The 23,809-nt window shown below is 56.3% G+C and overlaps 2 protein-coding genes across 2 annotated transcripts in view; one reads left to right on the plus strand and one right to left on the minus strand.

The window, feature by feature from the left end:
* Positions 1 to 6,422, plus strand: part of UBN1 (ubinuclein 1) — a 37,178-nt gene extending 30,756 nt beyond the window's left edge. Inside the window, exon 18 of the mRNA XM_071444530.1 lies at positions 6,122 to 6,422. Within this exon, the coding sequence (XP_071300631.1) occupies positions 6,122 to 6,165 (44 nt within the window). The 3' untranslated portion in view covers positions 6,166 to 6,422. The remainder of the gene's footprint in view (positions 1 to 6,121) is intronic.
* Positions 156 to 23,809, minus strand: part of PPL (periplakin) — a 28,779-nt gene continuing 5,125 nt past the window's right edge. Inside the window, exons 2-22 of the mRNA XM_071444527.1 lie at positions 19,594 to 19,693; positions 18,773 to 18,927; positions 18,208 to 18,328; positions 17,570 to 17,695; positions 17,224 to 17,265; positions 16,666 to 16,827; positions 16,162 to 16,269; positions 15,561 to 15,656; positions 14,473 to 14,595; positions 13,445 to 13,591; positions 11,838 to 11,989; positions 11,267 to 11,364; positions 10,859 to 11,016; positions 8,721 to 8,899; positions 8,499 to 8,637; positions 6,998 to 7,191; positions 6,521 to 6,671; positions 6,141 to 6,224; positions 5,486 to 5,602; positions 4,775 to 4,867; positions 156 to 3,710 (exon numbers count right to left, since the gene is read on the minus strand). Of these exons, the coding sequence (XP_071300628.1) occupies positions 1,026 to 3,710; positions 4,775 to 4,867; positions 5,486 to 5,602; positions 6,141 to 6,224; positions 6,521 to 6,671; positions 6,998 to 7,191; positions 8,499 to 8,637; positions 8,721 to 8,899; positions 10,859 to 11,016; positions 11,267 to 11,364; positions 11,838 to 11,989; positions 13,445 to 13,591; positions 14,473 to 14,595; positions 15,561 to 15,656; positions 16,162 to 16,269; positions 16,666 to 16,827; positions 17,224 to 17,265; positions 17,570 to 17,695; positions 18,208 to 18,328; positions 18,773 to 18,927; positions 19,594 to 19,693 (5,230 nt within the window). The 3' untranslated portion in view covers positions 156 to 1,025. The remainder of the gene's footprint in view (positions 3,711 to 4,774; positions 4,868 to 5,485; positions 5,603 to 6,140; positions 6,225 to 6,520; positions 6,672 to 6,997; positions 7,192 to 8,498; positions 8,638 to 8,720; positions 8,900 to 10,858; positions 11,017 to 11,266; positions 11,365 to 11,837; positions 11,990 to 13,444; positions 13,592 to 14,472; positions 14,596 to 15,560; positions 15,657 to 16,161; positions 16,270 to 16,665; positions 16,828 to 17,223; positions 17,266 to 17,569; positions 17,696 to 18,207; positions 18,329 to 18,772; positions 18,928 to 19,593; positions 19,694 to 23,809) is intronic.

A 23,809-nucleotide genomic window follows, 5' to 3' on the forward strand; every position in this document is an offset into this window, starting at 1 on the left:
AGTCCCAGCTTCAATGCTGCTCCAGCAATTTCCCCTTGGAAAAGAGCCAATAGCTAAAATGAATAATCTTAGTGCTTTAATTCTGACTCCTAAATGGCAACTTCTTGTACACCCAAAGATCAGGAGGCTGCCATAATTAATGAAAACCACACACCTTCTGATTGGAACCACTGCATTTTTATTTTGTACTATAAATAGAATTCCCCTCTATTCCCCATTCCCTTACACAAGTAAATGAAACATGTAGCTGCATGTAACTCCATCCAGGAAAACACCAGCACTAACAGCTTTTAACCACGAGTGAAGGAGCTGCCTGTGGGAGGCCCTCTGCATTGGGTTCCCCTGCATGCTGTGCACAACCCCTTGTGTCTGGTGGTTCTGCCATCTCTTCATGTCCTTTTCCTTGACCTCTGGGGTGTGTGAATGCTCCTCCTGGATCAGTGGCTGGTGCCATCAAACTACACCTTCATTCTTCCCCAGCAGCACAGGCACAGAGGTGAACAATGGTGGTGGTGAGTCTTGACGTGGTGATTCTGGGCTGAAACCTTGGTTTCCACAGAGCTGGTTTTCTCAGAGGATGAGCCCATCATTGAGTCAGTTGTCCACGGTGGGACTGTCTGGCTTATCACCATGCAGCTGATGTAACCAGCTCCTGCTGGTCACCTTGGAGTCACCTGAACCTTCAGTCTCTCTCCTGACATGGCTTCGTGCACGACTGTGTGAGTAGGAGTTGAGGAAACTGCAGGTTCTACTGAGTCTTTTGGACTCGAGGCACTTCACTGTCCTAAGGCTTTCTCTTGTTTTCTGGTAGGCAGGGAGGAAGAGGGGTTTCAGGAGGTTGGCAGATGTTTTCCACTACTGGTGGTGTTTTCTGCAGTGTGTGACAACAAGCGGAGTGGCTGCATAGCATGGCCGGGGCAGAGGCTGTAGCAGTTTGGAAGAGGCGAAGGAGGGCGAGGCTTTGCAGTGATCTGGGTGTCTGCAAGGTGCTGCAGCTCTCACTGGCTGCTCTTGAAGTGAAGTTTCTAGAGTGGAGCGAGCGCTGTGTAATTGCTTCCGGACACCAAGACTGCCAGCTCCTGGATGGACATCTCCTTGTTGAGGTAACTGTCGTACTGGGCCGCCGTGAGCCTCCCGCTCTTCAGGGCGTCCTCGATGGAGAACTCCCTGCCAGACTTCCTGTCGAGGATCACAGACGATTCCCCATTGGGACCCTTTATTGAGATCTCCTCCCAGTCACATTCCTGGCTCTTCAGTTTGACAAACAGGCTCCATTCAATGAGGCCAAACACGTGAGCTTCCTCTGGAGACATCTCTTTTCCGGTGTCGGGGTCAATGACCACGATGGAGCGCCTCAGGTGGTTCTCTCGTTGCTCCCTCTTGATAGCCACTGTCTTCAGGCGATTCTGAAGTTGCTCAATCTCTGCATCTTTTTCTCTGGATAATTGCTTCAGATCCTCTAACTCCCTTTCCAAAGCTTGGAACCTGGAGTCCAGGTTTATTCCACTGTCCACGTGGGTCATGTTTCTCAGATCCTGAGCTTCTGTTGCGGTGAGTTCAATCTCTGACTGCAGTCTCCTTGTTTCCATCAGTAGGTTTTGTTTCTCGAGGTGGAGCTTGTGGTTTTCCTCCCTTAACAAGTCTAGCTCCTTTGACGACTTGGAGTTGTTGAATTCCACCTCGGACAGCCTGGTTTCCAGGCGGTTGATATCTGCATCCAGCTCCCTCTTGCGCCTACTTTCTTCCTCCAGGTTGCTCTTCAGCTTTTGAATCTCATACTCCGTGTCTCCTTTGTCCACTTGGACACTCTCTGAAAAGACCACTTTCTCCTTGACCTCCATCTTCTCCAAAGAAAGGAGCTTCTTTCTCAGGGCTTCTAGCTCGGTTTGCAGGACTTGTCTGCGGTGCTTCTCTTCTTCTAACTCCAGCTTGAGGAGGGAGTGCTCCTTCTCCTGCTGGGGATCTTGCTGAAGGATCACTTTCTGTTTCACAGTCACTCGTTCTGTCGTTTCTCTCTCCTGTTCTTCCAGCTCGTTCAGCCGGATCCTGAGCCTCTGCACCTCCAGCTCGGCCTCCCTGCGGGCCTGTCTCTCCTTCTCCAGCTCCTCCAGCTGCCGCTCCAGCTCGGAGCGTCTCCTCTGCAGCTTGCGCAGCTCCTCACGGAGGCCGTCAATCTGCTTCAGTTCGCTCTCGATGCTCTGCGAGAAGGAGTTCACCTCAGCTTTCAAGGCAGGATCCTGCTCATACTTCACTACTTCCTGCTGGACCACCTTTTCCTTCACCTGGGAAAGTTCTTCCTCCTTCAGTCTTACTTTTTCTTCTTGGAGAAGGCGTTCCCTCTCCAGGTCAATGTGCTTCATTTGTTCGTCTGCCAGCTGCACTCGCAGCGACTCTACCTCCTCTCTAGTCTTGGGGTCTTCCCTAAACTGGAGGATTTCTTGAACAACTTCCTTCATTTGCACTTGGGGTTTGGTGTCTTTCAAAGCTTGTATCTCCTGTTTCAGCTGGTAGATCTCCAGGTCAGCTCTTTCAATAGCTCCGGTCCTCTCTATGATTTCCTCCCGGAGCCGCTGTAGCTCCTTTTCAGTTTCTGGATCATTCTTGTACTTAATGACCTCCTTAATGACTTCTTTGACTTCTACCAGGGGCCCTCTGTTCTTCAGAGCAGCCAGCTCGCTCTGGCAGCTCTTCAGCTGTTCATCCCCACCGCGGTACCTGCTCTCCTGCTCTACCAGCTCCAGGCGAAGGTTGGCAACTTCATTCTCAGCCTTGGGGTCTGGGCGCACAATCTCACGCACTTTCTCCTGAACAACCACCTTGGAGTTCTCCTCCTCCAGCAGCTGGATCTTCCTGAGCAGCTCAGCCTTTTCCCGCTCGTTGGAACGGCCCTTGGACTTCTCATCTTCGTACTGGCGCCGGAGCTCGTTCACCTCCCTCTCAATGGCCAAATCCTTCTCCACCTTCAGCACCTCCTTGACGGTGATTTTGCCCTCGGCAATGGCCCGTTCCTTCTCCAGACGCTTGAGCTTTTCCTGGAGGAAGCTGAGCTCTTCCTCGTGCTTCTGCCGAAGGGCGCTCTCCCTCTCCTTGGTCTCCTGCAACATCCGGAATTCCATCTCCAGCTGGGGATCGTTCTGCAGCTTCAGCACCTCCTTCTCTGTCACCTTCTCCTGCTCTTTGTTCTTCTCGCTGGACAGCACAGCAATTTGCTGGCGTAAGAGGATGACTTCACTCTCCCTGGTTCCTTCCTGCCTCCTGAGCTCTTCCAGTTCCTCTTTGAGCTTCAGGATTTCAGCAGCTTGAGCCTTATCTTGTTCAATCCTCAGCACCTCTTTCACTATGTACTCCTGCCCTCCTTCCCTCTTCTCGTGCTCCAGGACTCGCAGCCGGATTTTCAGAGCCTCCAGCTCATCCTGGAGTGCCTGGTTCTTGCGCTGCTCCTCTGCCAGGTTTTGCTGCAGTCTGTGGAAACTCTCCTCCAGCTGGGGGTCAGGCACCCTCTTCACCAGTTCTTTCTTCACCACAGTTTCTTGGGGCTTCTGGTTTTGCAGGTGGACAATGTTGTTCTGAATGGCTTCAATCTCTGCCTCGAGCTGTTGCCGACGCTGAGTCTCATCCTCAAGCTCTTTCTTCAACTTCCAGACTTCTTCCACAGGCCTTACAGACTTTTTGGTCTGGGCAAAGTCTTGTGTCACCTGAATATCTGGCTGCTGTTGTTGGCAAAAGGATCAAAAAAATTAGTCCAAAAAATCCAGTTAATCACACTTTTGGTGCTTATCATCACAGAATCACAGAATCGTTTAGGTTGGAAAAAACCTCCAAGATCATCAAGTCCAACCTGTGACTGATCCCCACCTTGTCACCCAGCCCAGAGCATGAAGTGTCACATCCAGTTGTTCCTTGGACACCTCTGGGAATGGTGGAACACATCCACCACCTCCCTGGGCAGTGCCTTCCAAGGCCTGACCACCTTTTTAGTGAAGAAATTTCTCCTGATCTTTAACCTGACCCTGCCCTGGCCCAGCCTGAGTTGGTTCCTTCTCCTCCTGTCCCTGTTCCCTGGGAGCAGAGCCTGACCTCCCTGGCTGTCCCCTCCTGTCAGGAGCTGTGCAGAGCCACAAGGTCCCCCCTGAGCCTCCTTTTCTCCAGGCTGAGCCCCTTTCCAGTTCCCTCAGCCCCTCCTGGTGCTCCAGCCCCTTCCCAGCTCTGTTCCTTTCTCTGGACACACTCCAGTGACTCCATGTTCTTCTTGCCATGAGGGGCCCAGAACTGGACACAGAACTCAAGGTGCCTCAGCAGGGCCAGCACAGAGGGACAATCACTGCCCTGGTCCTGCTGGCCATTCCTGACCCAGGCCAGGAGATTGGTGCCTCCAACAAACCAACAGGAGGGAGCTGAGCTGTGGCAAACCCTGAGCAGGGAGCATTTGCAAACGGACTTCTCTGTGGGTTCCTAGCCTGAGAAATCCTTTCTGCAATGCCTGCTGCTGTCAGAACAAATCTCTGAGCCACAAGGGATACTAATTTTGCCACAGAATGGCAAAAAGAGAGTTAAAAACTATATGGGGCTCCCTAGGATGAGTAGGCAATGGGACTGGGGGTTGGTCTGTCTGATTTAAGTGTCTGCTGATTAATGATTTAGGGGGACAAGACACCAGCTAGACTTGTTCCCAGTTCAGCTTGTATTGGCAGAGCCCCACATGTGCCATTCACACGTGTCCCTGGGTCCTACAGGTGTGTCCCCTCAGCATCACCTTGTTCCTGTGATCACTCACCTGCCGCAGGAGGCTCTGGGCAAACTCCAGGTTCTGCAGCCTCTGCTTGTTCACAGCGTTCACTTCTGTGTATTTGGCTGCCAGAACAGCTTCCTGCAGAGCAAAAACGTGTTGGGAAGAGCTTGAGAAGGCCAGAAACAATCAGGCCCTAAACTGGTGGCTCTGGGTGCTCCTATAAACACCTACAGCAGTGAACTGCTCAGTTTTGAGGGGGGAGAGGGATTCTCCAGCACAGACACACTCATCATCATGCTGTGATTTTTCTACTCAAGATAAGCAAAAACAGGTGCAGTAAGACCAGGTGAGGAAGCTGAGGAAGAACCAGGTGGACACTTTTGCCTGCCTCTATAGGCAGGATGGGTTTGAGGCAGGTAGCAAACAGATCCTGCATAAGTAAGTAGCTTGTAGCCTCATCTTACTGTATTTCTATCTTTGGTGGTGAAATCTCTCTGAAAGTCTAGAGAAGGAAAAAACTTCCAGGTTTTTAGCTTTTCTCCTCCTTTTTCCCTTCCAAAAGTGTTAAATCTAGCATTTTCCCTCCCTCATTCTGGCCAGCCAGTTCAAAAAAATGATGAAAAATCCCTTCCTCCTGATTCCCTGTGATTCCCTGGGGAACCAAGGTCCCCACAGTAAATGTAGGTGTCTGCAAACCGCCCATGGTCCCGTGAGCTGCCCTCTGCTTTGGCTCTGCTCTGGCCAGCCCTTGCTCACCTCCTCCTTCACTTTGGCAGCTGGGGACTGCAGCCTGGGCTTCTTGCTGGTGTAGCCATTGCGGCCGTTCTCCAGGTCCAGGATGGATCTCAGCTTCTCAGCTTCCAGCTCGTAGTCCTGTGCAAAGGCATTCCCAGGAGAAATGTGAAATTGCTGCATCCCCTTCACACACAGGCTCCTCCTAAGCTGCCCTGGCTTTAACAACTTCACCCCTTGATCCGTTTTTTTGGGAAGGCCACAAACCCCCACCCTCTGCTCTGGAGCCAGGCTGGGAGAGCTGGGGGTGCTCACCTGGAGAGGAGAAGGCTCCAGGGACACCTCAGAGCCCCTTGCAGGGCCTAAAGGGGCTTCAGGAGAGCTGGAGAGGGACTGGGGACAGTGCAAGAAAAGGAAACAGCTTCCCACTGGCAGAAGGCAGGGCTGGATGGGATATTGGGAAGGAATTGGCCCTGGCAAAGGGTGCCCAGAGAAGCTGTGGCTGCCCCTGGATCCCTGGAAGTGTCCCAGGCCAGGTTGGATGGGGCTTGGAGCAACTTGGGACAGAAGGAGGTGTTCCTGCCCATGGCAGGGGATGGAATGAGATGGGCTTTAGGGTCTCTTCTAACCCAAATACTCTGTTTCTCTGTTCTCTCACAGGCAGAATTTCAGTCCTTACCTTCACTGCCTGCTGGTACTGCTGAGCTGTGGCAGAGACCTTCTGCACCTCCTGTTCCTTGCTTGCAATGTCATTGAGCAGTGCCTGGGTGCACAGAGATACAGGTCAGAGACAACACAGCACCCAAATGCATCCTTCAGCCTTTTTGGGGGTCACCATTAAATTCACAACCCTGAGAATTCCAACCTCCTTGAGCAGCCCTGCTTTGTGTGAACAAGGCACAGGAGGACCTCGGGACCTTAGAGCACAAAAATAAATCTAATAAACATTTATATTTTTCTATTTGATGTTCAGCAGCTGTCTGTTGAGAAACTATTCTGTTTCTTTCAGTCTTGTTCCCTCTTCTGTCCCTGAGGAGCCCGGGGTGCTCTGGGAATTACCGCTTGGCTCTTGAGCTTCATCTCCACTGTCTGGATGTTGTCAGTCTCCTGGGGCTCGTAGTTGGGGATGTTGCACAGGAACTGGTTCACCTTGTCGTAGTTGGTGCGGTAGTTGGAGTAGGCACTTTTTGCTTTCTGCAGGGTTTGTGTTCTGTGGGGGAAATCAGCTCAGCTTCAGTCCTGTCCCATCTCCCGTGCCTGCTGCAGACACCTCTCAACCCATCCCAACTCCCCTGCTCCCTAAGACATGGATTTGAGCCAGGTTGTTCTCTTGGCACCTCTGTTGCAAGAGAACTAATCCTTATTTTCCCAGCTCTACCCAGGCAGCACATGCCAGCAGCCTCCCCCTCTTCCTCCTCAGACCTCCCTGGAATCCCTTCTGCAGCTCCTCCTTCCCAGGACCATGGTGCCTCCTCCAGTTGCAGCGTGGTTCCACCTCCCCAGCAGCCATCCTGGCTCTCTGCCCTGTGCTCTCACCTGTGGTCAATCTGCTTGCTGAGGTTGTTGAAGCGCTGGTTGAGCTTGTAGAGCTCTGCCTCCTGGCGCTCAATGTCGGGGCAGTGCTCCTGGAACTTGCTGGCCAGGGTGTTGGAGCACGTCTTGGTCCTCTGCAGGTTCTGCTCGGCTTCATTGAGCAGGAACTTCTTGGACTGGAGCTCAGTGCCCATGGCCTGTGGGGAAAAAGCAGGAGAGGGGGATTCTCTGGGGTTTCACACTGTTGTCACCCACACTGATCCAGCAACTGCACTGGGGCTGCAGCAGTGCCACCAGTTGTGGAAAAAAACCAAGCTCAAGGCTTACATGGTAAGCAGAAGCACCTGTAAACCTGACAGGGAAAAAGCTGCCTCTTACTCCCTCCTCACATGCTGACCTTTAAAAGTAACCATGCAAAGTGCAAAATTGCTGCTGCTCCTCATGCAAGGCTTAGATCCTGTTCTTGCCAGTGCAGCAACTGTGGAAGGAGCAGTGAAAGCTCTTCCATGTTAGTCTGAACTTGGGATTTCATGGAAAAGCTGAAGGAGCACAGAAAATTCTGGCCTAGCCTGTTCTTGGTCTTTCTATAGCAGAAGAATTGCCAGTTTGGGTAGTTTTTCCAAGCAATAACTTCTCAAAGCCTTGCCAGGCCCATCTTTCCAGTATCAGGGCACTGAGTTGCTTTCCCCAGACCATTTTATCCTTTATTTCTCTAAGAATCACAGAAGGCTTTAGTTTGGAAAAAACTTAAAGCTCATCTCATTCTACCCCCTGCCATGGCAGGGACACCTCCCACTGTCCCAGGCTGCTCCAAGCCCTGCCCAGCCTGGCCTTGGGCACTGCCAGGGATGCAGGGGCAGCCCCAGCTGCTCTGGGCACCCTGTGCCAGGGCCTGCCCACCCTCACAGGGAAGAATTTCTTCCTAATATCTAATTCAAATCTTTCCTCTTTTAGTTTAAAACCATTCCTCTTGTCCTGTCAGTATCTGCCCATGTAAAAAGCCTCTCTCTCTCTTTTTTATGAGCCTCCTTTAGGCCCTGGCAGGGGCTCTAAGGACTCCCTGAAGCTTTCTCTTCTCCAGGTGAGCACTCCCAGCTCCCCAGCGTGGCTCCAGAGCAGAGGGGCTCCAGCCCTGGGAGTGTTTTCCCTGGACCTGCTCCAACAGGTCCATGTCTTTCTTGTGCTGAAGATCCAGACCCAGACACGGCCCTGCTGTGGGAGAGTCTCACAAGGGCAGGGTAGAGAAAGAATGGCTCTGCATTAGTCCTTTCATCAAATCCCTAGACTTCAAGTGGGATTTGATTTGGTTTGATTTGATTTGAGGATGGGAGGTGTTTGTGTCTGAGCAGGTGGGGATCACTGCAGTCAAGGTAAGTTCTCACCCCCAGCTGGGGGAGGCCATCCTGTCACCAACAGATCCAAGCTTAGGAGTTGAGCAGGAATCACCACAGCTTTTGGAAAGTGTTTTTGCATGTGCAGCACACAAACAGGGCAGGAAACTCACCAGCAGCTCTTCCTTCTTCCTGTCCACCACTCTCAAGTCCTCCGGTACTGTGTCATCTATGACCAGCTTGTTCTCATAGGTTGACAGCAGGTCTCGGCCTTGCTGGAGGCTCCTCTCCAGGTTTGTGGCCACCTCAACTCTGTCAGGACATGAGGAAGGTGTTTAAGCACACCTGCACCCTCCTCCTGCAGGGCTCAAGCTGGGATTTAAGCCATGACTTACTTCTCCTGGGCAGCGCTGAGCAGCTGCACCACGCGCTCGTACTTCTTGTTGGTGTTGTCCACCTTGTTCCTCACCAGGGTGGCACTGCCCGTGTTGGGCACGGACTCAATGAAGGCCTCGCACTCCTGGATCTTCCTGCTCTTCTCAGGCTCGATCCGACGGACCTCGTTGGTGATGTTCTGCAGGAGAACAAAGCAGGAGGAACACATCACCTCACTGGTGATGTTCTGCAGGAGAACAAAGCAGGAGGAACACATCACCTCGCTGGTGATGTTCTGCAGGAGGAACACATCACCTCGTTGGTGATGCTCTGCAGGAGAACAAAGCAGGAGGAACACATCACCTCACTGGTGATGTTCTGCAGGAGAACAAAGCAGGAGGAACACATCACCTCGCTGGTGATGTTCTGCAGGAGGAACACATCACCTCACTGGTGATGTTCTGCAGGAGAACAAAGCAGGAGGAACACATCACCTCACTGGTGATGTTCTGCAGGAGAACAAAGCAGGAGGAACACATCACCTCGTTGGTGATGTTCTGCAGGAGAACAAAGCAGGAGGAACACATCACCTCGCTGGTGATGTTCTGCAGGAGGAACAAAGGAGGAACACATCACCTCGCTGGTGATGTTCTGCAGGAGAACAAAGCCTTTAGAGCAGCTGAGCCAGGAGCTGGAGGCTACAGAGGAGCCACACTTGGCTGTCCAGGGAGAGGAAGGAAGTCAGGGCTGAGGATTTGTGTTTGGTGGAAGGTGCCTTCCAGCCCTGCAGGGCACAGAAGGATATTTTTGGCTGACTTTCTTTTGACCTGTCTCTCCTTAGTGAGGAAACTCCAGTTGGGGAGTGGTTCCCAGCAGCTCCAGCTCTGTCAGGGACATGCTGGGTTCATCTGGGCTGTTGGGCTCTGACAGATGAATCCTTGCCTGGACATCCAAGTGCTGCAGGCAGTTGGGGCAATTTGCTTTCTCTTGTGGTAGCACCTGGATTTTGACACAGCCCTGGGCAAGTGATGTAACCAGGACCTGAACTTCCTCCTAAACCAAGGGAGGTTTGTGGCATGGAGCCTGGCTTAATTAGGGGTCTGAAAAAGAGGAAAGGAGCTGGATGCTACTGGCACTGGAGCCTGGAGGAGCAGGTCCACAAGGAGAAACTGCCTTGGACTGCAAGGGTTTTCCTGTTCCTCTCTGAGCTGGTGATAGTGGTGGCAAAGTTCACCAGGCAAAAATCCTGCATAAATTATTGGGTTGAATAGCAGGCCGGTATCATTCAATATGACAATATCCTTGGAGAGATTCTGAGAGATCTTCACATCAGCATAGATCTCAGACTGAGAGCTAATAATGAGAAAGAGCAGAGCTCAGTCTAATGTAAATTTATTGTAAAGTATGATTCAAAGCTGCTCTGTGTGCCTTCATCCAGGGTAAAATAAATCAAGAAGGCACCTCCACTTATTTCCACTGTCAGTACACTCATAGCAAGCATAAGTGTAAATCCTGGGTGAATGTTGAAACTCTAAGTCTATAAGGTGGGTTCAGAACATACTTTTGAATAGTGATTAAGAAGAACCTACATCCCTTCTTGCTCACTGGCTATGATGAACTCCATTTTATCCTGCATAAATTATTGGGTTGAATAGCAGGCCAGTGTCATTCAGTATGATAAGCCACTATAGACCTCTGAATCATGATAATGCACAGAATCATCCACAAGCTGCCCCAGCTCTGGAAAGAAGTTTGTTACTGCCCTGGTTTTCACAGCAGTGACTCAAAGATTCTTCAATGATTCTGTGTTGAATCGTTGTTCTTCTCAATAGTTTCATGTCTCAGGTCTGGGAGACTTAGATATGTGCTTGGATGATGGGCAGGATCAAAACCTGAGGGCTCCCCCCTCATCCTCACAGCCACCACCTGCAGCCATCACCTTTTTCCCATTTGACTGAGCTGGCAAAGGTTCTGGGCTTCTGAGGCTGCTCACAGGGCTGCTCCCCGTCTCTGCTGGAAGAAGCTGTGAGCATCCCTCCACATCCCATTTGCAGGGCTCAGGGAGCACCTTAAGCACCCTTGGCAATGGACACCCCCGCTGGAGACGCTTTGGGAGCAGGGGCTCTGCCAGGCCCGTCCCTCAGCCCCACAGCCCCACCTTGAGGTCCTTGGAGCGCTCGGTGCTGTCCTGCACGGCCCGGCTCTGCTCCAGCGGCGGCCGCAGGTTCGCTGTTATTGCTTTCTCCTGCTTCTCCAGGTCACTGTTGACTTTCTCCAGCCCTGCCAGGAGCTGGCGTCCCCGAACTGATGCAGCATCTGGGCAACAAGAGGAGACCAGATTAAAGCTGGTTGGAGCTGGGTGTGGGTTCAGTCCCACTGGTCAGGGCCAAGCCCTCATCCTGCTGCACTTCCCAGCCTGGCCTGCTGTGCCCACAGCCTGGCTGTTCTGCCCCCCACCCATCCACCATTGTCCCCAGGACCCTTAGGAGATGGGAACATGCCCATAAGATGCTCCACCACCTCAGTTCAAGCCTTTTTGTGCCCCAGGCTGCCCTCCTGCCCACACCTCCAATGCTGTCTGCCTTCAGCCCCTCATAGCGCTGCTGGAGAATGTTCTTGCAGTTGTTGGTCTTCTCCTTCACGTTCACATACTGCTTGGCAATTCTGCAGAAGGGGACAGCAGGAGGTCAGTCACACCCTCAGCCTCTCCATCACCCGTCCCCATCCCAGCTCCAGGAAGGAGCTCCAGCTCCGGAGGGGTTGTGGGGGCTGCTCCCTCGAGGCTGCCATGAGGCAGGGGGAGGAAAAAACACCCATGTTGGGGTAGAGCAGTGTCTTCATTAGAGCAGGGGAGAGACAGCCGGGCAGGAACCTGCCTGCTGAGGGAGGGTGGGCAGCTGCCCTGCCACAATGGCCCCCAGAGCAGGGGGAGCCTGGGTGGGATCTTTGGGCAAGCAGGAAGGGGCAGGAATCCTTCGGGAGGAAGCCTGAGGCTCCGTGAAGGCAGAGCTTCACTGTGGGAACTCCTGGGGCACCAGACCGGGGAACAGCGCCGGTGGCAGCGCCTGGGGCTGGGGCTGGGGCAGGCAAGGCCGGAGGGGCAGCGGGACGGTCCCGCCCGGCCTGGGGGCACCTACTGCTCTGCCAGGGCGATCGCTTCGGGGTCGGGCGGGGGGATCATGAAGCAGACCCCGGGGGCGCTGATGGTGTCTCCTGCGCTGTCGGCCACTTCCCAGAGGTCGCCGCTGTTGCTGTGCAGGGTGTAGTGGGCTCCGCGGCTGATCTGGCCCTGGGGGACAGAACCGGTCACAGCAGCACGGCCCGAAGCACCGCCCGGTGCTGCAGCCCCGAGGCAGGGCCGGCACAGCCCCGAGCCCTGATCCCGGCTCCTCCGTGGGGAGCCTGCCCCTCGCCAGAACCTCCTGTGCCTGCTCCTCCCTGCCCCTCGCCAGAACCTCGTGTGCTGCTCCTGCCTGCCCCTGCTCCTCCCTGACCCTCCCCAGAAACTCGTGTTCCTGCTCCTCCCTGCCCCTCAACACAAACTCGTGTGCCTGCTCTTCCCTGCCAGCAGCCTGCAGGCACCGAGACGTGCCTCTTGCGACAGCCACGGCAAGCAATTCCCACTCGGGCAGAGATGAGGAGGCGTTTCCAGGGCTGTGTCCTGCCTTTCCTTTTTGGAGCAGCAGGCAGCTGAGTTGGCAGGAGCTGCTGGCCCCTGTCCCACCCCTGTCGCTGCCGTGGTGGCTGCCGGCTGTGCTGTCCCATCCCTTTGGGCAAGAGGGGATGAGTGGATACGGGCTGGGAACGGTGGCGGTGGGACATTCCTTTGGTCAGGAACACGCCGGGACAGCAGCTCGGCGAGCGTGGGAATGTGACAGAGCTGTGCTGTCGCAACATCCCCAGAGGGTGTGAGAGGCAGCGAGGCTGCGTTTCCCCCAGATCCTTCCTCCTCCGCTGCAAAACCTGCTCTTCCCACCGGGGCCAGGGTGACCTTTGCCTCGTTCCCCCTGCAGGAGCCACCACGGCTGCTTGGGCAAACCTGCTCCTTCCCCCAGAGCCACTTCCCCTGCTGTGCCCTGAGCAGCACTGCCTGCCTGGGCTGGGGATGGATGGATGGATGGAGGGATGGATGGATTGGATGGATGAATGGATGATGGATGGATGGATGGATGATGGATGGATGATGGATGGATGATGGATGGATGGATGGATGGATTGGATGGATGGATGGATGGATGATGGATTGGATGGATGGATGGATGATGGATGGATGGATGGATGGATTGGATGGATGGATGGATGGATGATGGATTGGATGGATGGATGGATGATGGATGGATGGATGGATGGATGGATGACGGAGGGATGGATGATGGATGGATGATGGATGGATGATGGGTGGATGGACAGATGGATGATGAATGTATGGATTGGATGGATGATGGATGATGGATGGATGGATGGATGATGGATGGATGATGGATGGATGGATGGATGGATTGGATGGATGGATGGATGGATGGATGGATGGATGATGGATTGGATGGATGGATGGATGATGGATGGATGGATGGATGACGGAGGGATGGATGAGGGATGGGTGGATGGATGGGTGGATGGGTGGATGGATAGATGGATGGATGATGGATGGATGATGGATGGATGATGGGTGGATGGACAGATGGATGATGAATGTATGGATTGGATGGATGATGGATGATGGATGGATGGATGGGTGCGGTACCTGCTCGCCCTCGTACTCGCAGAGCGCCTCCACGGGCACGGGCTGCGGCGGCGGCTGCCGGCGGAACCGCAGTGGCAGCACCTGCTGGCTGCGCTCCTGCAGCGACTTCACCACGGCCTCATACTTGTCCAGGGCCTTCTCCTGGTCCTGGCACAGGGCAAGAAGAACAGGTAGAAAACGTGAAGAGTGAACTCCTGGGCTCTCCCAGCCAGGGAGGAGCTCATTCCCACACAGCCAGGACAGAGACTGCGGCTGCTTCTGTGCTGAAGGCACCTCCTGCAGCCCTGTGTTCCTGTTCCAGGTGCTCCTGTCCTCTCCTGCCTCCCTCTGCAGACGGGCTCAGGGCTGGGACCATGCCCAGGGGTTGCCATGCCAGCAGGCAGTGACAGGGCTCCCTGTGCCCAGCCCACATGTGGCTGTCCTGGTGCCCCACTCCCATCCCACTCCCAGCTCTGATTCCAGCCCTGTCCCAAGGCTCTCCAGCAGCTGCTCTATTTCCAGCCCTAAAGGTGGAGATCCTGAGATGCTGAGTGGGATGGAGCATGCAGGAGCAGAGGGGAGAGCTCTTGGGAGGGGCTATCAGCTGTCCTGGGACACCTGCATCAGCTGGGCCTGCTGCAGCATGCTTAGGCTTGGGCTTGGATTTAGGCTTAGGCTTAGGCTCAGGCTCAGGCCCAGCACAGCCCTTCCCAGGTGGGCGATCTCCAGCCCAGCTCACTGCAGCACAGCAAGTTCCACAACCTCCTCTGGCAGCAGGTCTAATTAAGCTCCCACCCCTAACAAGTGCTAACTCAATGAGAGAACAAATAAAAACCAGCCCAGTGAGCGATTACGTTGCTAGGGGAGAGGCAATCTCTGGCCACGGGGGAAGGAAGAGCTGGGGGAAGGCAGCAGCAGCACGGCCCTGCTGCTCCCCACGCAGAGAGCTGGGCCAGGTGCCCACAAAGGCAGGGACATCACTGTGACAGTGCCAGGGCACAGTGGCTGCTGCTGCTGCCAACCCTGCAGCTCTGCCTGCAGACACTCACATCCAGCTCCCGGAGGAGGGACTCCAGCTGGTATCTGTCCTTGAACTCCGGGCTGAATTTTTGGTCCAGGTCTGTATCCACCTTCTTCAAAAGCTCCTGAGCATCCTTGGAGTCCTTGTGAAACTGCAGAGAGGGAAAGTTTCTTGTGAGAGAGGATCCTGCTGAAACAGGAGCAGACCCAGCATGGTCTTCACACAGCCACCAGGAGCTACTCTGGGAATCTGAACACATAGAATATGTGGAGAAAGGCCGGGGATCACTATTTCTGTTGCTCAGGGCATCAGACTGAAGGAAACAACAACCAGGAAGGAGCAGCTTATTCCATGCAGAGCTGTTAAGTCCCACCTTTCCCTGCCCTCACTTTTGTTTCACGGGGACAGCATCACCACGGTGTGTGGTGCCACCACTGCCAGCGCCAGCAGCAGGGAGAGCCCAGCCCTTCCTCACACAAACCATCCCCTGGGGCAGCTGTTCTGGCAGATCCCCACAAAAGGCACTGCCTGGGCTGGGCACCACAGCTCAGCTTTGGCAGGAGCCTCATGGGGTGGGGAACACACCCAGGCTGTGGGAGAGGAATCCAGCCCGACCTGCTCCCCTGCAGAGCCTCCCTGGCTGTCGGATGCCATTTATCCAGCAGACATCTGTCTGCCCAGCTCTGCTGGGACACTCAGCCCTTGTGCCCGGCTCCCCGGGGGGCTTTGGCAGCTGGGACTTCCTACATGGACCTGTTCTGCTTCCCAGAGGAGCATGCAAGCTCTCCCCATGCCCTGTTTGGGGGTGAGGGATCTCTGCTGTCCTGGGGACAGGGAAGCTGACACTCACTGTGGCTCGTGACACTTCTGCTGGAGCCGAAGCTTTCTGCAAGTCATGCTTTGGCCAAGCAATCACTTACCTTAGGTGCCTGAGCAATTATGACTTGTGTTCTATCAGCTCGAGGTGCTCTCCTAGCCTTAAAAATCCTGGGTTTGGAGCACTCCATCTCTTCTACCCAGTTTCCAGAGCAGCAGAAATTTTGTATTCTAGGATCTCCTGCAACCCAGCACCCACTCTCTGGGCTCCAACAAGTCCCTGCTCCGGGGATGTGGTACCTGGTGGAAGTCCTCCATGAACTTCAGGTGGCTCTCCTCGCAGATGAGCAGGTTCAGGTACTCCTTCCAGTCAGCGTGCACGGCCTCGATGTGAGCCTGCAGCACAGGGGGGCAGGGGACATCAGCAGGACCCCCATGGCAGGGGAAGCCTGAACTGCCCACCAGAGGTCACAGTTTCCATCCTGAGTGAGCAGCTCCTTGGCTGCCTCTGGAGCCACCCAGCTGCTCTCAGGGGGAGCCCAGGGTGGGAATACCCAAGGCTGGGATGATCCCATGGGAACACAGGCTGTGTGCAGGTGGCACATCCCTGTGTCCATCCTCCCACCAAACAGGGAAGGGTTCCACCACAGTTTATCCTCTCGAGGTGGGCACAAGGTCATTGCCACAGGAATGAGGAAGATGGGAAGAGCTCCTTAGGTTTATCTTTCCTCCTCCTGTGGTGTTTACACATCTGCAAGTGAAGGAGGCTTTTCCCCCTTTGGCATCTCAGGAACTAAAGTCACGAGTGGTGTTGGCACTGGGTCCCACTCTGGAGAAGGGCTGGGTGAGTCTCCCATGCTCCAGGGTGGCTGGGGAGCTGGGAGCCATCCCTGGTGCTCACCTCAATGGCATTCTTCCCAGGGTGGTTCTGGGCCAGCAGCTGATCCCCATCAGCGTGCAGCTTGTTGATGGCCTCCTCCTTCTCCTCCAGCTTCCGGTGGATGAAGTTCTGGATAGAGAGAGGTGAGATATTGATCCCCATGAAAGGGAGGGGACCCTGGCTGCACTCTGGGGCTGAGCAGCTGCACAAGACAGTGTGCTGCTCTCCCAGTGCAGCTTTCACTTTTCCTGGCCTTGCAGATGTTGCTAAAGGTGTGAGTGCTGCCAAGCCAGCGCTGAGATAAAGGACAGGAGGCTGAGGGAGCTGTCCCTGTCATGGGGACACTTCCCCATCACATTATCTTTGGCAGAGCTAAGGATTAACCTCACCATCCCTGTACTACCAGCTGCACATCTCAAAGCCCTTCACGATGGGCTGGGGGAGACTGAGGCACGGGAGAAGGAACATTTCCTGCCCCCATGCAGCTCCATGCCCAGCTCCCCTTTGCCCAGGCCAGGCACAGACCTCGTACTGGCGGCGCCGGCTGGGGTAGTCCAGGTTGTGGTCGCTCCAGTCGTAATGGGTCCTGTCCTTGGCCTGCTGATCCAGCCAGTAGAGCTTGTTGGTGCAGCGCTGCATGTAATCCTGCAGCGAGTGCAGGTCCTGCTGCCGCTGCTGCGAGCCGGCCTGCGGAGGGACACACGGACAGCTCAGCCCAGAGCTCCTCCCTGTGTGTCCCCCAGGGCCACCCCAACGAGGGAACCCTCCAGAAGGGATCCCAGGGCCACCCCAACAATGGATCCCTCCAGGAGGGATCCCAGAGCCACCCCAACGAGGGACCCCTCCAGGAGGGGATCCCAGAGCCATCCCAACAATGGATCCCTCCAGGAGGGATCCCAGGGCCACCCCAATGAGGGACCCCTCCAGGAGGGATCCCAGGGCCACCCCAACAAGGGAACCCTCCAGGAGGGATCCCAGGGCCACCCCAATGATGGATCCCTCCAGGAGGGTTTTTCCCCCAGGGCCACCCCAATGAGGGACCCCTCCAGGAAGGTTCTTCCCCAGGGTCCCAGGGGCTCTTACCAGCAGCTTCTGGTATTTGGCTTGGAAGTCGCTCATGCTTTCCTGGAAGAGGAGCAAGGCAAGGGTTAGGAGGGGTGGCTGGAGACACTTGGGTGCTCTGATGGGGGCTTGAGGGTGCAGAGGGATGTGGGTTTAGGCTGGAAGGAGATGTGGTTTATGGGATTTGCCTCATTGTAAAGCCAGAGCTGGTGTGCAGTGCTGGGCTCAGGCTGGGAGGGGATCTGGGCACCCACCCAAACCTGCTGTAGCCCCCTGGATGGTGGGACAGGGACACCCTCCCCTTCATGCAGGGCTCAGGGCAGGGCTGACCCTCCAGGGCAGCAGGGAGAGGGGCAGGAGAGCTGACCTTGCTTCCTTCCTTGACGATGTGGGGCCCGATGGCCATGACCTCGTTGTGGAAGATGTTGTGCTCTTCTACTTGGCTGTTGACCAGCGGCAGGTCAGTCCCAAAGCCTTTGCTGCTCAGCGCATCCTGGGGTGCACAGGAGTTGGGGTTAGCAATGGGGAGTGGGGAGAGGCTGCCAAGACTTAGGAAAATCCTCTTGGAGTTGCCCTGGAGCTGGGCTTGGATGGGGTCCAGTGGCTGCAGTGCATGGATGCCCCAGGAGAGTGTGGGTGAAATCAGCTGTGCTGGAGGGCAGCCATGGGAAACCAGTTTGGGTGGTTAAACCCTTCTCTGCCTGGAAGAGTGCAGGGAGTGGGATAAAATGAAAAATAAAGGCTGTGGAGCAGAGCCTAAAGCAGGTGGCGACTGGGGATGCTGAGGCCAGGAGTGGTGCCACCTCGAGCACTGACTCCTGGTGCCACAGCAGCCAGCCTTGTCCCACCACCTCTGCCCCTCCCCTGCCACCCAGCTCTTTGCAGCTCCCACTGTGGAGCTGCCCAGAAGCTTTCCAAGAGCCAGGTTCTCCATGGGGAGCTGCAGGAGTCCCTGCCCAGCTGGTGCTTCTGGCCAGGCAGTGGCACTCACTGGTGGCCCTGTACCTGTTTCTCCTCGATCACTGTGGACCAGTTGACCTGGGGCTCGATGTGCTGCAGGGGGAAGTTGTAGATCTGCTCGTGTTTCACACGCAGGTTTGCCACGCGCTCCTTCAGCTGCCGGATGCTGCAAGAAGGGAATGGTGAGGGTGGCATGCAGGATGTGGGCACGGCTGGCATTAGCATTGGTGGGTGTAGCTGATCCTCTCCAGGCCCCCAGGATGGTGGGCTGTGCTTGGGGAGAGCCCAGGCGGGCTGGCAGCAGCTGTGCTGTGCAATGGCTGGGCAGAGAGAGGGCACCCCCTGTGCTCTGCCCTCTGCCAGGGGCTGCTCCCGTGGCTGTGAGCTCAGGGCACCTGGGGCAGTGTGGGGCACAGTGGGCAGGTGCCACCTTGCCAGGCTGCCATCATCTGACACTCCCTGTGCCCAGGATGCTGGGGGTCACACACCCTAAGGGGAGCTGGCATGCAGAGCAGCCCATGGTGACCCCCCCACTGCAGGCAGCAGCTGAGCAGAGCCCCTGGAGCGCCCCCCTGCCTCGCCCAAGGGCTCTGGGGACAGTGTCACTCACTCTTCTGTGATCATGTCCCCTTGCGGGTGCTTCATGTGCCGGGCCACGGCCGCGTCCCCGTCCAGCACGTAGAGCAGCTTGTCAGACTCAGAGAGTTTCTGTGCTGTCAGCTCCTTGTACTGTGCCAGCTGGCACGACTTGATCTTGTGCAGGTCCTGAGCAGAGGGACAGGAGGAAGGGTCACCTCTGGGTGGCCAAGAGGTCATCCCAGCCCACCCTCCCCTGGCTCTGGAGAGGAGCAGGAGCTCTGCTGTCTCCCATCCACCTGGGATGGATTTTACTTTCCCCTCTCCTATCACAGGATCGTGGAATGGTTTGGGTTGGAAGGACCTTAAAGACCATCCAGCTCCAACTCCCTGCCATGAGCAGGGACACCTTCCCCTTGACAAGGTCACTCCAATCTCAGCTGCTGGGGAAGGGCTGGGGAGCTGCATCACCTCGGGATGCATCCTTTGGGATGAGGAGGGTGGCTCAGGCCTTTGGGATCAGGAGGGTGGCTCAGCTCAGGCCTCTTCTCCACCCCATCTCCCTGCTGGGATGCACAGCCCCACTCTGCACAGTCCTGCCCCCGGGGCAGGGGGGAATTTTAGGGGGGCCCTGTTGCCTGGAACACCCTCCCACCCTCTTCCCATGAGCGGGGGGACCCCAATAACCCTTAAATGACCCTTGCAGATCGTCACAATCCAGGTGCCAGTGCAGGGCTGGCAGCCACCCACACCTGCCCAGGAGAGGAGGGGAGAGCCCCGGCAGTCCCAGGGGCTGGGGCAGGAGCAGAGGGGCTGCAGGGAGGAGCTGTGACCGTGGCACCGTGCCCTGCTTACATTTTGCATTCGGGAGTCGGTCTCCACGATGTTTTTCTCCACCTGGTCAGCATTTTTCTGCAGGCGCTCGATGAGCTCGGTCAGCTCTTTGCTGGAGATGCTGGGGACAGAAGGGGGGGTCTGGTCACCCCACGGAGGCGGGCACAGCTCCCGGGGGTGACCCCGGGGGTGGCCGGGGGCCAGCCGAGCCCGCCAGGCTGTGCAGCTGTGTGTGACTCACTGCTGCCTTCCAATTCTTTCCAAAATACTCAGCCAGGGGGCCGGGAGGGGGCGGGGGACGGCTGGAAACGGGAGCGGTGCCTGAGCCTCCCTCGGCCTCGGAGCGGGAAGGAAAAGAGCTCTTGGCAGGGCCAGGGAGGGAATCACAGAATATCCCCAGCTGGAAGGGACTCACGAGGAGCATCAGCTCCTGGCCCTGCACTGACACCCCAACAATCCCACCCTGTGCCTGAGAAAGGGGGTCCAGCGTGGAAATAGAGGAGCTGGAGCAGCAGGGAGCCCCCATGGCCACAGGGAGCCCCTTGGAGGGTGTTGGCCATGGGCAGCCCCTGCTGCAGCCCTGCTCGGCCCCTCTGTGCCACCTCAGGGCTTCCCTCTCTATTCACGCTTTAAACCCAGGCAGGGGATGGATCACACACGTTGCATCTCCTGCAGTGCTGGGCACTGGCTTTGCTGCCAGGGTGACACTGGCCAGGCTGGCAGGGTGCAGGGCCAGCCCAGATTCCCATCCCAGTGCAGGGACAGCGGGGCTGGAGCAGAGGCAGAACAGCCCGTGACGCAGGCTCTGCACTGCTGGGGTTATTTTAAACATTTCATCCCGTGTCTGTCGCTGTGGCTGCAGGGAGAGGCTGCACATGCCAGGGCCAGCTCCAGGGGCATGTGCCAGGCACTGCCCAGCTCTCCCACCCCAGCCAGGGGCAGGAGCAGGGTGTGCCCCCCAAATCCCTGCAGCCAGAGGGGGCTGAGGCTGCTGGCAAGGCTGGGGTGTCCCAGCTGTGCTGCTTTGCCATCTGGGCTGGCTCAGTCCCGTCCCAGCCACCTTCATATGAGCCTTAATGACCTCGTTATGTGGTGGCAGAACGAATCTTTATGTGGCACTTGGAAGTGTCAACTGGAGCAGCTGGAGAGGAGGAGTGGGGCTGGCTGGGGGAGCAGCAGCACCCCAGCAGTGCTGGCCCATGGCACAGAGAGTTCCTGCATCCCCAGGCAGAACCATGGAATTGTGAAGGTTGGAAAACCCTCTGAGTACATGGAGTCCAATCACTCCCCCAGCACTGGCCCGTGTCCCCAAGTGCCACATCCACACAGCTTGTAAACCCCTTCAGGAACAGTGACCCCACCACTGCCCTGGGCAGCTGTGCCAGGGCCTGACCACCCTTTCCACGAAGGAATATTCCCAATATCCGATCTGAACCTCCCCTAGCACAGCTTGGGGCCATTTTCCCTTGTCCTGTCCCTATTCCCTGGAGCACAGCCCGACCCCCCCGGCTGTCCCCTCCTGTCAGGAGCTGTGCAGAGCCACAAGGGCCCCCTGAGCCTCCTTTTCTCCAGGCTGAGCCCCTTCCCAGCTCCCTCAGCCCCTCCTGGTGCTCCAGCCCCTTCCCAGCTCTGTTCCCTTCTCTGGACCCCTCCAGCCCCTCAGTGTTGGGAGGGCCCAGAACTGCCCCAGGATTGGGGCTGCAGCTCCCCCAGGACTCTGGTGCTGAATTTCAGGACCTGTTCCTGCCTGCCCCGTGTTCTGTCGCTTCAGTGCAGCAGAACAAACCCAAACCCCAGCTCTGGGCTTGTTCCTCCCTACCTCAAACCTGCCCCAGGCTGCAGGAGCTTTGTGGCATCCAACAGCTCCAGAAAAGTTCACACTTCCCTGGGAAGTTCTGCTATGGGCATGGTTTACACTGATTTTTTTCTTTTTATAGAAGCTGCATCATCAGGATGGTACTCAGAGGTTTGTGCCTGTCCCTGTGCCTGCTGCCTGCCTGGCACCTCCTGCACAGCAGCAGTGAGCCCAGGGGGCATTCCTGGGCAGAGCAGACAAGGAAGGGGTCGTTGGGAGCTGGAGCTGCAATAATTCCAAGGGTGATTCTCATTCTGTGTTCAATAATCACAGCTGCAGGGTGCACGGGGAGATGGGGTGTGGGTGGCTGGCTCCTGCTCCAGTGGTAGAAGCAGCTCCTCAAAATCCACTTTGGGGTTTCTTCCAACCTTCATCATCCCACAGAAAGCAGGGCAGGAGTCAGGTGGGATCAGTGGTTTGGAGTGGGTGACTGAAGTGTGCTGCACGTGTTTGGGTCTCTTTGGGTGATGGTTGCTCAGAGCTGGCAGCTCCTGCACCCTGGCAGAGCCTGTGGCCACCAAGGAGCCTTCCTCACCCTCACCCTCACCCTCACCCTCACCCTCACCCTGCACTGGAGGCCACCTGAGCCTGAGGGCTGAGAGAAGTTCATTACCCAGGTGGGAGCTTGGGATGCTCGCTGTGAGGGCTGGGCTGGCACTGAGCTGGGCACCAGCTGGCAGCTCCTGCTGGCTCCTCTCCCTGGGCCCTGCCTTGGCCTCAAGGACCCCAGCAAGTCCAAGGATGGATCTTCAGGATTTCAGCATGGATGGGAAAACTATCCTAAAACCCAGGAGAAGTCTGAGATTTTTCTAGTTCTACCTCTGATTGAAACCTCCAAACTGTGGGGAGGAAATAAACTTAAGGCAGGGATTTTTTGGATGCATGGCTGTGGCTCAGGCTGACCTGGAGAGCCTGGAGCCTTGGCCCAGCCTTTTGCTCACTTTGCATCACAAAACTGATCTCAGGTGCTGGAAGCAGGAGTGCAACACCCAGCCCTGACCCTCCCCTCACTGCCCAGCTGGTGTGGGGTGAGGATGAGCCCCTGCTCCCCTTCCCTCTGCTCCTCTCTCAGGCTGGAGCCACGAGCTCTCCCCTTCCCTGTGCCCTTCCCAAGCTGGGGGTGCTGCCCCTGGACCCCTCTCCCCCTCTCCCACCTCCTGCCCTCAGTGACTCCCAGGGCTGGGGCAGAGTCACCCTCCAGCCCCTGGCACTGGGGACAGTGACAGTGACAGTGGCATCCCTTCTCCATCAGGGCCGGATGGAGCAGGGGAGGGCAGAGAAGGGAGGTGATAATGATCCAGAACCTGCAGTGCCTGGGTGAGCAGGGCCAGGAAATGCAGCCTTGCTCAGAGCAGGCAAGGACATGCTGGAGGTGACGTGGGCATGGCTGGGCTCTCCTGACACACCAGAGGAGCTGTTTGCTCTCTGCTCCTCTGTGCTTTATGTGAGAGTCACCAGCTGAGGCTGTGGGACAAGGAACTCTCATAAACACTCCCACGGGAGCTGCAGCTCAAACTGCAGCTTTGGGGAGCTGCTGCTGTGCTCCCCATCCTGCCCTGAGCTCAGCTCTGCTCCCCATCCTGCCCTGAGCTCAGCTCTGCTCCCCCCAGCCCACTGCAGGGATAACAAGTGTGCAGGAATAAACAGAAATTAGAGAGAATAGGAACCTCTCATGGGAGATCTCTCTTATTTGTGTATTTATTTCTCCACACTTGTCACTTTGGTGTCACTTTGGTGTCACTTCATCAACCAGCTTGGACATCACTGATGTGAGAACATCAGGCCTGTTAATTACCATCAGGCCTGTTAATTACCCACCTGTCCCTGCCACAGCTGGGGCTGTGTGGATAAACCAGAGGAGGAGCACAGTCCCTGCATCCAGCTGGATGTCAAACAGGGAAAGCTGAAGCCTGGCTGGAATCTCCATGCCAGGGGATGGGGGAGTTTGGCTTCATCTGCTGCAAGGGGGAAGATGCTGGAGGGACAGGACACAGGGAATGGCTCCCAGTGCCAGAGGGCAGGGCTGGATGGGATATTGGGAATTAGGAATTGTTCCCTGTGAGGGTGGGCAGGCCCTGGCACAGGGTGCCCAGAGCAGCTGGGGCTGCCCCTGGATCCCTGGCAGTGCCCAAGGCCAGGCTGGGCAGGGCTTGGAGCAGCCTGGGACAGTGGGAGGTGTCTCTGCCATGGCAGGAGTGGGATGAGATGGGCTTGAAGCTCCTTTACAACCCAACCCAATCCATGATTCTGTGCAGGAGAAGCACAAATGGATGGGCAAAGCAGTGAGGAAGCCTTGGCTGTCCCAGGAAAAGGGGGTGGATGGGATTGGGAGGATGTGGCTCCTTTGGGAAGCTGCCAGGAAGAGCCATGGATGCATCCAGG

Source organism: Agelaius tricolor, unplaced genomic scaffold, assembly GCF_023055355.1.
Source record: "Agelaius tricolor isolate 1412-34295 unplaced genomic scaffold, bAgeTri1.0.p SCAF_19, whole genome shotgun sequence".
Classification (NCBI taxonomy): Eukaryota; Metazoa; Chordata; class Aves; order Passeriformes; family Icteridae; genus Agelaius; species Agelaius tricolor.